General features: G+C 41.9%; 1 protein-coding gene across 1 annotated transcript in view; it reads right to left on the reverse strand.

The window, feature by feature from the left end:
• Positions 1-2,859: 2,859 nt before the first annotated feature.
• The window catches only part of LOC134966273 (B-cell lymphoma 3 protein homolog), a 171,004-nt gene continuing 159,772 nt past the window's right edge, over positions 2,860-14,091 (reverse strand). The window contains exons 7-8 of the mRNA XM_063942878.1: positions 10,785-10,952; positions 2,860-3,649 (exon numbers count right to left, since the gene is read on the reverse strand). Of these exons, the coding sequence (XP_063798948.1) occupies positions 3,524-3,649; positions 10,785-10,952 (294 nt within the window). The 3' untranslated portion in view covers positions 2,860-3,523. The remainder of the gene's footprint in view (positions 3,650-10,784; positions 10,953-14,091) is intronic.

The following is a 14,091-nucleotide window of genomic DNA, read 5'->3' on the forward strand; positions in this document are numbered from 1 at the left end:
GTACTGTTCCAGTTGGGCTTTACCCGCTGGTGATGTCCGCTGGCTGCCCCTCACTGAAGAGCGGTGCTTGATGCTGGTGTCCACTAGCTGTACAGCAATGATCGAGTGGCTGGTTTTAATGATCCGGCGGCTGCGGCTAATGCTGAGAGCAGTGCACAGTCTGATACGCACTTTGTACCAGATTTCCAGGAGCGAGGCAAGTCACACTGCCACAGTGCAGCGCTTCTTATATAAGTGGCTAGCACACAGACTGGAGTGGAGGAAGTTATCAGGATGCCCCCTTCGGAACTAGCACCCGGAGGCAACAGACTCCATTGTCTCTGGTACTTCCACCACTGCCTTACTATCCATATATTGAGATGAAATAATCCTCTCACAATATGTTATTACTTGAGGGCATAACCTAGCAGCAAGAGAGATATGTAGTGTCATTAGGGTGGGGGAAAAAACAAGCGGGGGTTGTTTCATGTCTAGAATTGACGATTATGATGACACAGTGCAGTTAAGACACTGTTTATACACAGAGATGGAGTGGGGTGGGTACATAGTATTCACTCCTTCTCTTCTCAGGGGGGTGTCTAAGTGCCTGGCAGGTGCAGCCCCACCTCCAAGATGTGTACATTGATTTTCAGCAGTGTGGCCCATTTACACAACAAGGCATGCTCAAGATGTTAGGCAAATTTAAGCAAAGCAAATATTTGAGGTTACAGTCCTTTTTATAATACACTGTTGCTTTCTCCCTATTGGTCATAGACTAGTAGCCTCTCAGTATTCACTACTAAAAGATAGGGGAAGGGTCCACAGTTAAGTTGTAGGTACAGATGTAGTCACGCTCATTGTGGCTACATCTGTGGTAAATGGGCAATCTCGGGGCGGCTAGGTGCGTCCACACCTGGTCATGTATTTAGATGCTCCTTTTGATGCAAATGGAGTGCATGCACGTCTAAGACAAGCGCATGCCCTAGGCGTGCACGTGGTCTCGCATAACAAGGTGCGATCGCGCCGAGATATAGCCACGATGTGGCCCACATCCTGTATATTCAGAAAAATTAGGCAGCAACAAGTACATTTGCAGAGGTCCTAACAGAACTCTCAAAACTAAAAGTGGATAAATCAATGGGCCCAGATGGATACATCCAAGGATACTAAAAGAGCTCAAGGGGTACTGGTAGCACCATTAACATAATTACCAGTCAATAGCTACAGAAGTAAGCCCAGAGGACTGAAAAAGAGCGAAAGTAGTCATAATGCACAAAAGTGGAAGCAAGGAAGAATTAAGCAACTACCAACCACTTAGCCTTACATCAGTTACATTGTAGATTAGTCTCAACGGGATGTAGTTATATGAACAGCAATCAGGAGAACGCCGGTCACTATACCGATGCCGGGATCCCGACCGGTGTACAGCCTGACAGTCGGCATGCTGACTGACAGGGACTATGCCCACTCGTGGGTGTCCACGACACCCATAGAGTGGTAATAGAACCTGTGGCTTATCTATACTTTAGTAAGGCTTTTGACACTGTCCCACAGCGCAGGCTGTTAAATAAACTTGAAAGCATGGGATTGGATAGATTGGATAGAAGATAGGACAGAAAACAGAGAGTTGTGGTAAATGGAGTGCATTCACAGGAGGGGAATGTTACCAGTGGAGTACCCCAGGGGTCTGTACTTGGACCATTGCTTTTTAACACCTTTATTGGTGACATTGCAAATAGTATTGTAGGGAATGTATGCCTTTTTGCAGATGACATAAAGGTATGCAACAGGGAAGACACAGCAGGAAGGGTAAAACAAATGACTAAGGATCCAGGTAGACTAAGGAATGTTCAAGAGAGTGGCATTACAATTTAATGCCAAAAAATGCAAAATCATACACTTGGGTCTCAAAAATCTAAAGGCTAAATATAATATTAATGCCACTATATTGGAAGCTACTGAGGAAGTAAGGGATCTACAGTAGGAGTCAGTATTTCAGGTGAGTTAAAGGCAGGTAAACAATGTAACAAAGCAATGATGAAGGCAAGTTAGATGCTTAGTTGCATAGGGAGAGGAATCAGCAGCAGAAAGAAGTAATAATGCCACTGTATAAGTCATTGGTACGGCCTCATCTAGAATACTGTGTTCAATTCTGGAGGTCATATCTTCAGAAGGATATTAATACACTAGCGACTGTACAAAGGGCATCTGAAATGGTGCATGGCCTACATCACAAAACTTACCTGGAAAGACTAAAAGATCTTAACATGTATAGTTTTGAGCAGAGAAGGGAAAGGGGGGATAGGATAGAAAGTTTCAAATATATCAAGGGTTTTATCAAGGTGCAGGAGGGGGACATTTTTCAAATGAAGAGAAGTATTAGAACATGAAGACATGCATTGAAACTGGAGGGAGGTAGGTTCAGGGGCAACTTGAGGAAAAATTACTTTACAGAAAGGGTAGTGGGCAAGTGGAATAGCCTCCCAGCAGAGGTGGTAGAGGCTAAGACAGTGCAGCAATTTAAACATGCATGGGATAGACATAAGGATATCCTTACAAAGAAATAAGGATCAAATAGGATTTGAGGTAACAATAATGTATGGTTAAAAAAGGGGCAGACTAGATGGGTCAAGTGGTTCTTACCTGCCATGAAATTCTGTTTCTATGTGTACGGTACAGAGATATCACCATCCTTGCTACTCAGAGCAACCCATCTAGTCAGGTAATACAAAAGTACTGCAGTGCTAAGAGCCTCTGTTAGTGACTAGTGCTCCTGGAAACTTTCCCACATAATCCATTTACGCTTGACCCTCTGACAAACGCAGCTTGGTTTAATAAAAAAATATTTATTGTAAAAAATATTAAATAACTTAGAGGTATGCAAAGCCTGCAGAAAAACCATGTCACACAGCCCCCCTCCACCATAACACATCATTCAAATGCAAGCAAGCATACTGCCAGTACCTTCCTTACGTTGAAGAACAGTTTCTTTTTCCATCATGGATGGGTGAATGACCTTCTAGTATTGCGTTACAGGAACAGTTACAAGGTCATCTAGAAGGTTTTCTGAATGTGTCACTGCATCAGGAAAAGGGTCATTTGTCACCACTAAGTTGTGTCAAGGAACAATATAATGCTGTGGTTGAGTTCTGTTGGCAGTTTATGAGATGTCTCTCCTCGTTTGGTCCTTGAAGTGTCTTTGGTAAATTTTCACAATTAGAACGTCTTTGCGCTGGGTGAATTCTGTGGCATTGTACTGTAGTTCCTACTAGGCAGGCAAAGGGCTTTCAATTAAAAGAACCCCTTCTCATATAAGGGGAGATGTGTCAAGCTTTGGAGAGAGAGTGGAGTAGTTGCCCAAAGCAACCAATCAGATGCTGTCATTTCAAAAACTATGCTAGATAAAAGGACAGTTAGAAGTTGAGTGATGCTTTGGGCAGCTTCAGCAAATTATCTCTCTCCAAGGCTTGATGCTTCTCCCCCATAGTGGTCACAGACAGAGTATGAGGTAGGAAGAATAATGGACTTTTTATCGAGGAGCAATTTAAGGGCTGCAACTGGACGATGTTATTTGTAGTGGTGAAGAACATGAAGGGTCTATGTTTTCTCTCCTTATTCTCTCAATTTGACCATGTGGAGAAGACGACTTTCCCCGGATGATATCTGCAATCTGACAAATGAAAAAGTAATGTAAAATAAAGATCACAATACCTGGGACTTATACAGTACATGCATACCAAACAAAGTACACAGCACTCTAGATCATAAACAAAGAGAAAGTCTGTATAGCAGTAAGCTCAGTTATATACAATAAATAAGTCCTTGGTCTGAAAGGCTTATATCAAATTAAGTAGATGGAGACATACTGTACACAAATAAGTGTGAAAAAGTACGCAATATGTGATAACAGGTAAAAAGTACAAGTGATTGATTACTTATAATCATGGAGCATGCATGGTGCAACTCGGATGCATGGGCAGTACAAACAACATTGGTTAACTGCTCACAAATGGGCACCGCATCCACCTCTGAATTCGGCCCCATAATATTTACAGGAGGATTAACATACATAACATTACTGGTGTACTGTATTATAAGAGTACTGCACAGAATCCCAGCAAAGACCTAATATAACGAGTATTAAATGAACAGAGCCATGACTTTGACCTTGGACTATTCTATATCAGATATTACAGAATAGTCATTTCCTAGTTCCATGCAAATTCCTATTCATGTACAAACAGCTCAATATCGATTAATAAAATAGGGCGTTTTGGGTAGTGAACTGGGTGGTGACGGGATCAGTACGAAATCCCGCCGGAATACCGACACCGGGATCCCGACTGGCACAATCCCGACAGGGGGGCGATCACACATAATCACCCTGGCTCATGGGAGTAACATGAGAGTGTATCTAAAGCTCCCGAGTCATGTATATGGAGAAGGGAAGTCTGTTTCAGACATATCTCATGCACCTAACGTTGGTGCAAATTCTTATACTAATTCTGACGGTTGTAGCAGACTGTAAAATCAAGGGGCGGCACTGGTTTCCTGCTTGTAGACACACAAACCCCTGAAATTAGCTGATCAGATACTCACATTAGCATAATGTAGGGAATCAGGCTTCCGTGGCTGCCCGCTATTACAGCCACTTTGTGTGCAACTCACAATCAGCCCCATAATGCTGACATGGTTACAATGTTTGAAATTACATTACCACCGTGTTAGCATTATCTGGCCAGCATTAGTATTGACATTGGGCCTAATTCAGGTCTGATCGCAGAAGCAAATTGTTAGCTAATAGGCAAAACCATGTGCACTGCAGGAGGGTGGCAGATATAACATGTGCAAAGAGTTAGATTTGGGTGGGTTATTTTGTTTCTGTGCAGGGTAAATACTGGCTACTTAATTTTTACACTGCAATTTAGATTTCAGTTTGAACACACCCCACCCAAATCTAACTCTCTCTGCGCATGTTATATCTGCCCCCCCCCTGCAGTGCACATGGTTATGTCAACAAATTTGTTGCTGCAATCAGGTCTGAATTAGGCCCATTGTCACCAACCCTTTAGAAAGACAGCCTTTCAGACTTTCTTTCCTTTCCACTAAAGTTCTCATTCACGTGGGTGGTTTTTTCTATCTGTGTGACCCCCCTCCCCCCCCCCCCCCCCCCCACACACACACACACACTTAATTTATGCACAATTAAAATGTAAAAAAACTTTATGATGAGGGACTTGGGTTTAATCAGACCAGTGATTAAGAGAGGCGAATGTAACACACCACAATTTGTTCGTTAGAGGTTATCCTCAAAACTTAGGGTGTTTTCCTTCACTGACAGTTATATATTCCATTACAGGGCACTTTCGCAATGAATCTTAATGTGGTGCGAGTGGGTGGGGACTGTTTGTTGATTACATATGAAAGTCGGGCCTAATGCGAGCACATCAGATGCGTATTACCTTTGGTAACACTCAACTAAAAGTAAAACTACTTGTGGTCTGATAGCCGTGCTGTGCTGTGATCAGAGTTCAAGTAACTCATAAAACTGAAATAAATTCCCCCCAAAGGTGTGTGTCCAATGAGGCAGGAAGTTGTGCTGGGGGGAGGATCATGAAATGGAAATTATTAAAAATGAAGCAAATGTATACATGTAAGGATAATTCTATCTAGGTAGATCTAACAATGCATAAGAATTATAGTATTAGACTTCTTTAGCTCACAGAATCATTACAAACGTTGCCAGTACTGTAGTTTGTGGGGGGGTCAGCAAACCATCGTCGGCATCCCAGCAACGGAATGTCGCTGGGGGGAAGGGGGGGGGGGGGGGCGAGCGCAAGAAGCCCCTTGCGGGCCAGCTCGGTGGCGACAGTGAGGGGTGGGATAGTGAGGAGAAGGGATGTAGGGGGAGGTAGTGTGACTGGTGGTCTCCTGACCGCCAGTCACATAACTACATCCCATTTGTGGATGGTATGAGATAGGCACTACTGACTTTGCTGTCTTATGTAGACAACTAACCAGGTACATATCGGAGTTCTTGTCTAAGTTTGCACAGCATTACACTGGGTGCAAAACTAACAATAGCTTGTACATACAGTATGTGTCCGCATACATCATTGCTGCAGTCATACCAAACAGCCCCTCTTGGCACTCCATGTCGCGTGAGAATCTTCTAGTGTCGGACGTCTTTTTGCTGAAAACGCATCTTAGTAGCAATGAGACTACGACATACAAGGAGACAGTGTTGATTAATTTGATATATGACGCTAGTATATCTGTCTGTGATGGAGTCTCTGAATGTATGTACAAAGGGTTACGAGGTAACAGCCACAGCTTTTTCCCCAATACCGTTGTGCTTTGAACACAGGCTCTCATTCAATATATAAATGTCATGTATCAAATTAATCATTACGGTCTCCTCATCCATCCTAGTCAAATTGCGTTGTGACTAAGACACATTTTTGGAAAAAAAGACACCTGACGCTAGCAGAGTTGCACGGTACCTGGCATCTCACTTGCGCTAGGCATCTCATGCTCCATGGCGTATTGAGGTTAGATGTATGAGGACGCATCTGTATACATCCATGTATTGCAGTGTTTGCAGGTGTGGTTTATGATAAGATGTACTATAGCGCAAAGATGAATTACTGTCTATTGATGACGTGACTATCTAACATGTCCAACATTAACCATTTTAAACAGAAAGCTATTCTTCAATGTTTACGTAATTATCACTTGTAAAGTGACTGACTTACCATAGGTGTCTAGTCATATGAGATTTATGAGGCCTTGCTCTAATTAGCTCTATGTTGGGAAGGTGGGATGTGCCAGACTTAGGAAGGGACTGGGACATGGGGAGAAGTGCAATGGAAATGTGTACAGAGTTGATGCATAGAATATTGAAATGAAACAACATTCTCATGATGTACACAGTGCACCAACATGGGAATTTCTGTCTTCAGGTGGGCGTTTAATGCCAAGTGAAAAAAAAAAAAAAAAGTTGTCTTTTACATCATTTTAAATATTGTGAATTTTAAAATGGAAATTTACTATAAAAAAAAGTTTGGGACACTGCATTTTCAGGAAACATGAAAATAGATGTTTAAAAGTAACTATGTATTTGTTTATTTAAATGTCATAGGGGTATATGCAATTGCGGTCGAATTCCGGCTGGAATTCGACCATTTTTAATTCGACACAATTCGACAGTCACATACCCTCTCGCCGGGACCCGAATTCGACATATTCAATAAAAAACGGATTCGACAGTCCCGCTGTCGAAAAACGGACCAATTGACGGATATGTGCGTCCTGGATTTGACTTTTTGGACGGCACAAAAATGTAGAAAAAACCGGAAAAAAATTGCGTGGTGTCCCCCCTCCTAAGCATAACCAGCCTTGGGCTCTTTGAGCCGGTCCTGGTTGTAGAAATACGGGGGGAAAAATGACAGGGGTCCCCCGTATTTTTAACACCAGCACCGGGCTCCACTAGCTGGGGAGATAATGCCACAGCCGGGGGACACTTTTATACCGGTCCCTGCGGCCGTGGCATTAAATACCCAACTAGTCACCCCTGGCCGGGGTACCCTGGAGGAGTGTTGACCCCTTAAATCAAGGGGTCCCCCCCTCCAGCCACCCAAGGGCCAGGGGTGAAGCCCGAGGCTGTCCCTCCCATCCAAGGGCTGCGGATGGGGGGCTGATAGCCTTGTGTAAAAAAAAAAGAGTATTGTTTTTTGTAGCAGAACTACAAGTCCCAGCAAGCCTCCCCCGCAAGCTGGTACTTGGAGAACCACAAGTACCAGCATGCGGGGGGGAAACAGGCCCGCTGGTACCTGTAGTTCTACTGCAAAAAAAATACCCAGATAAAAACTGTACACAGACACCGTGATAGTAAAACTTTATTACATACATGCCAACACACACATACTTACCTCTGTTCACACGCCGACCTCTGTCCTCTTCTCCAAGTAGAATCCATGGTGTACCTGAAAATAAAATTATACTCACCTAAATCCCAGCTAGTGGAGCCCGTTGCTGGTGTTAAAAATACGGGGGACCCCTACGCTTTTTGTCCCCCGGATTTTTTGCACCAGCACCAGGCCCAGAGCCCGGTGCTGGTTGTAAAAATACGGGGGATCCCCTGTCAATTTTTTTGACGAAAAGTACTGTATTGCATTGTCGAATCCAATTCGACAGGTTTTTTTGTGTCGAAAATGCCCCGTTTTTCGACATTTGCGGCACTTCGACCGCAATTGCATATACCCCAATATCTTACTTAGGGGGGAATTCAATTAGTCAAGGTTATTTACTGCGGCCCAATTGATCCCCTGGGGTTAATTAGCCGCTGGCAGCTATTATTGGGGATTTATTTCGGGACCTCAGCAGGCTCCAAAAAAAAAATAATCCCTGCTAAAAGTCAGTTTTTGCGAATCCTGCAGCAAAAAACAAATAGGTCCATGAACATATCACGAATTCTGTGTGTTCACCTGTAAAATTATAGTTTTTCGGGAGCACATAACATAAGTTCATGGACAAATGTAAAGTTATGCACTTTGGGACTAAGAACAACCAGGCAGCCTATAAACTAAATGGGGAAAATGTAGGGATAACAGTAGTTGAAAAGGATTTGGGCGTGCTCATCGTCAATAAACTTGGTAGCAGTACGCAATGTCAAAATGCAGCAACAGCAGCAAATAAGATGTTAGCATGCATAAAACGGGGAATGGAGACAAGGGATGAGAGTGTAATCCTGCCACTGTAGAAATCATTGGTGCGGCCACACCTGGAATATTGTGTACAGTTCTGGGCACCTCACTATAAAAAAGTAATCTTGGAACTCGAAAAGGTTCAGAGGCGAGCCACCAAACTGGTTAAGGGGTTAGAGGCACTGGATTACGAGGAAAGACTTAAAAGGTTAGATTTGTTTACACTGGAAAAGAGATGACTGAGATGAGACATTATTAATATTTTTTAATACATTAAGGGACAATACAAGGATTTATCAAACAATTTGTTCATCAAAAAAACACTACATAGGACACGAGGACACCCCCTGAGGTTAGAAGAAAAAAAAATTCCATACCCAACGGAGAAAAGGGTTCTTCATAGTAAGAACAGTAAAGATTTGGAATTCTTAGCCAGAGAAGGTAGTAATGGTGGACTCAATCAATAAGTTTAAAAATGGATTAGATAAATTCCTAGTGGAAAAAAATATCCAAGGATACAGCATTTAGGGGGTAATTCCAAGTTGATCGCAGCAGGATTTTTTTCAGCAGTTGGGCAAAACCATGTGCACTGCAGGGGGGGGGGCAGATATAACATTTGCAGAGAGAGTTATATTTGGGTGGGTTATTTTGTTTCTGTGCAGGGTAAATACTGGCTGCTTTATTTTTACACTGCAATTTAGATTGCAGATTGAACTCACCACACCCGAATCTAACTCTCTCTGCACATGTTAAATCTGCCTCCCCTGCAGTGCACATGGTTTTGCCCAACTGCTAAAAAATTTCCTGCTGCGATCAACTTGGAATTACCCCCTTAGTTAGATAAGAATTTTTTTTTTTTCATTATTACTGCAGGTTGAACTCGATGGACATTTGTCTTTTTTCAACCTCAACAACTATGTAACTATGTAACAGGGCCTGGAAAAAAAAAATGCTAGAAAATCATGAAAAATTAAACTTCTCAGTGAAGTGATGTAATAATGGGCTCACGCCATATATGATTGCTAGGAAATGAAAACACTTTTAGATCTGAGCGTGCGGTGCACATTAGGTGTGACGTGCACAAATGCTCCCCATGACGGGAATGAAGAGGACTGGGAATAAGGGTGGTAAGTATAACAGACGGGGAGAGGGTGAAGAAGCTGAGCAGACCAGGCGATGCCAGGTCCATTTATTTTACTAGTGTACATTAAGCTTAAATGTTGTGATCAAAACATGAACAAAATCCCCATGCTTTATTTGCTAGATACAGATTTGCAATACAGCACACTGATGTTAGCGCTGATAACACGTGTTTGTTTGCGTTGTATGGGTATAGACTTGCAGTTTCATATGCTAGGCTGACCATATTATCCCTTTAACCGGGGACACTCATGAATTAGGTATACAGGGGAGAAGTCCTGGGGTGCGACCCTGCAGAGACCTTTCAGTAGCACTGTACTACAAGCCTGCATTTCACCTGGTTTTAAGCAGCCTCAGAACCTGTGTAATTCATGAGTGTCCCAGGTTAAAGGGATAATATGGTCAGCCTAATATGCATAGAGAAGCGGGGCAGGGACAGGTAAGCTTAAGCTACATTAAGGGAGTGTTTATGATGCTATAACACACAGGTTCTCAAACTCGGTCCTCAGGACCCCACACAGTTCATGTTTTCCGGTCACCTGTAGATTTTAAAAATGTGACAGTTGGTGATACACAGTGCAGCTGCTGGGAGACATGGAAAACTGTGTGGGGTCCTGAGGACCGAGTTTGGGAACCACTGCAATAACACATGAATGCATCTGCAGATATGCCTGTACAACAGTATTTGAGGAGGCTTATCTCTTATGGGTGCTGGAGGGGTAGTGTGCAATTATACCAAATCATCATAATGATACAGTTTTATATCAAAAAACATTAGTGACACAGCTTTATATAGTAGGGAGATTGTCTAACAATTTTAGGATAGAAGAGTCCCAATTTTTTTAAAGGGGAAAACAACAAATATTTGTATTTATTTAAAGTTGTTCAAAAAATATAGGGGGCACAAAACCACATATAAGATTTTGTGTCATGTACTGCTATCTCCCGGCCCCAGCTCACCTTTCTGTCCTTCGCCACCATCATGGCTGTATCGTTGTGACAATTCTTTATACTACCATCTGCTCCGCTTTTCAGAAGTAACCGTGTTATCTCCACAAGACCTCGTCCACTTGCCACGTGCAAGGCTGTGTTACCAGCATAGGATACTGCATTGACTTTAGCACCATGCTGTAGGTAAATACACAGAATATCACAAAGCGGCACACTCTGAGTAAATAAACCCAACCCCTCTCTGATGGTTAAAGGCCTACTGTAAGTGTTATATTTTCATGTGTCAGACACCGGGGGGAAAATCAACCTGACATTCAGAGACAGAGAAACTAAACCTAGCCATACCCATAAAGATCTGATCACCCACATTACAACCTAGAGTGCTCTAAAATTCAGTACTTATTGTCTACCTTGGTGGCTCTGTCAACTGAACCTGTGACAGTGTGGCTAGCATGCCCTGCGAGACCCTGATTGTCATCCACAGTTGAGACTACAGGATGACTACTTTTGGCCTGTACACTGTACCTTCTTTTGCATTGTGATCTAAGGTGAACTCTACAGTGCTACACAAGGGCTTCTAGCCATTCTGAGCCTCTGGTATAAATATCATCAGAGGGTATGATCACCTTTCCCAGCAACTCTGGCAGTATGACAGTCGTAAAACAGTCTCTTTGATGCAGCCTCTATTCTCCCTCTATCCTACTTACATGTGTCTTTCAATAAAGCTTTGGACCTGATTAGCCATCTGTACCCCTCACTTATCACACTATTTCATCTGTGTTGGAAAAGTTGTCCTGTGCAGGTGAAGAATGAATAGGGCAGTGCATAATCTATAGTGTAGGACGGCAGTTCTCAAACTGTGTGCCGTGGCACCCTGGGGTGCCTCGGGACACTTGCAGGGGTGCCCTGGATTTTTGGTCCAGGACCAATTTAAATTATTTATTGTCAATGTAATAGGCAAAACCAGTGCTGGTGGCTGTCAAACATAAAATATGTGGACATACAGTAGCAAATCTTGTCCCTCATCACACAATTGAACTTAATGATGACATATATCACATTATGGGTTGAATTTTCTATGGGAAATAAATGTACAAAATTTTTTTTTAATAGGGACAAGTTATAAACCGCATGATATTAGTGTGACTGAGGAAGCACAACTTTTGATGCAAATCGAGAAAGCTACAGGACTGGGGGAGGTCCTAATCATTGGGGACTTTAATTATCCGGACATAAATTGGGCCAGCGAATCATGTAAAACAGCTAGGGGTAAAAGGTTCTTAAATATGCTAAAGGATTATTACTTGTCGCAAATAGTCGAGGAACCAACCAGAATAGGGACTATACTGGACCTGGTACTAACTAATAACGTGGAGATAATAGCGAATATCGCAGTAGGCGAGACCTTGGGTAACAGTGATCATAATATGATCACATTCGACATTAGCATTCAAAAGCAGTACTCTAAGGGTACAACTGAGACTCTTAACTTTAAAAAAGCTAATTTTAACATGCTGAAACATGCATTAAAGGACATAGATTGGGGAAAGAACACTGCCGAAATGTGGGATGTTTTTAAAATGATGCTAGACAAATATACCCATAAGTGCATCCCCTTGGGCAGTAAAAATAAGAGTATTAAATTCAAACCACAAGGAAGAAATGGATAAAAAGAGGCAAGCATTCAAAGCTTTCAAATCAGACGGGAAGGAGGAGTCATTCCAGTACTACAAGGAATGTAACAAAAAAATGCAAAAGGAAATTAGACCAGCTAAAATAGAAAACGAAAAGCAAATCGCTAAGGAGAGTAAAACTAACCCCAAAAAATTATTTAAGTACATAAATGTTAAGAGGCTAAAAAAAGAGAATATAGGACCATTAAAAGGCGAACTGGGATTCCTGCTAAATGACGACAAAGAAAAAGCTTAAATATTGAACAAATTTTTCTCATCAGTGTTTACTAGAGAGGACCAGATTGTGGGATTAGTGAGTAAAAATAACAATTGTATTGATAAAGGCCCATTGCTTAATACTTATCTATCTGAAGTAGTCAATGAACAATTGAAAAAAATGAAGACTAATAAATCTCCTGGTCCAGATGGCTTACATCCTAGGGTTCTGATGGAGCTAAATGCTGAAATAGCAAGGCCACTGTATCTGATTTTCACTGAGTCACTTAGATCAGTCATGGTACCAAAGGACTGGCATATAGTGGATGTAGTCCCAATATTTAAAAAGGGTATTAAACTTCATCCTGTTAGCTATAGACTGGTTAGTCTGACATTAATAGTGGGGAAACAATTGGAAAGTATACTAAGGGATAGCATACAGGGTGCACTTGGAGAACTCCCATGCTATTAATAAGAACCAGCATGTTTTGTGAGAAATAGGTCATGCCAAACTAATTTGATTAGCTTCTATGAGATAGTAAGCGACTAGCTTGACCAGGGTAATGCAGTTGATGTGGTTTATCTAGATTTTGCAAAAGCTTTCGACACAGTACCTTACAGGAGGCTGGCTTTCAAATTAAGGTAACTCGGTATAGGAGACACTATTTCTACATGGGTGAGTAATTGGCTTGATAACAGGGAACTGCAAGTGGTGATTAATGGGATGTTTTCCACCTGGGCTAAAGTAATTAGTGGAATACCGCAGGGTTCTGTGCTGGGGCCATGATTGTTTAATACATTTATTAATGATTTAGGAGAAGGACTAGAAAGCACAGTGTCAATTTTTGCAGATGATACTAAAATATGTAAGGTAATCAGTCAGAAGTGCATGTGGAGTCTCTTCAGAGCGATTTATTTAAACTGGAAGTTTGGGCAATGAAATGGTGTATGAGATTTAATGTAGAAAAATGTAAAGTTATGCACTTTGGGACTAAGAATAAATATGCAACCTACCAATTAAATGGGGAAAAAATAGGGGAAACTGTATTAGAATAGGATTTGGTGATGCTTATTGATAGTAGATTTAGAAGCAACACACAACGTCAAAGTGCAGCAACAAAGGCAAATAAAGTGTTAGCATGCATTAAAAGGGGAATTGAGACAAGGGATGATAGCGTAATCCAGCCACTGTATAAATCATTGGTCCGACCGCATCTTGAGTATTGTGTACAGTTCTGGGCACCACACTATAAAAGAGACATATTAGAACTTGAAAAGGTTCAGAGGCGAGCTACCAAATTGATTAAGGGGTTGGAGACACTGGACTATGAGGAGAGACTTTCTAGGTTAGATATGTTCATACTAGAATGAGAGGACTAAGAGGAGATAAGATTAATATTTACAAATATATAAAGAGGCAATGGCCC

This window comes from Pseudophryne corroboree, chromosome 10 (genome assembly GCF_028390025.1).
Source record: "Pseudophryne corroboree isolate aPseCor3 chromosome 10, aPseCor3.hap2, whole genome shotgun sequence".
NCBI classification, from domain to species: domain Eukaryota; kingdom Metazoa; phylum Chordata; class Amphibia; order Anura; family Myobatrachidae; genus Pseudophryne; species Pseudophryne corroboree.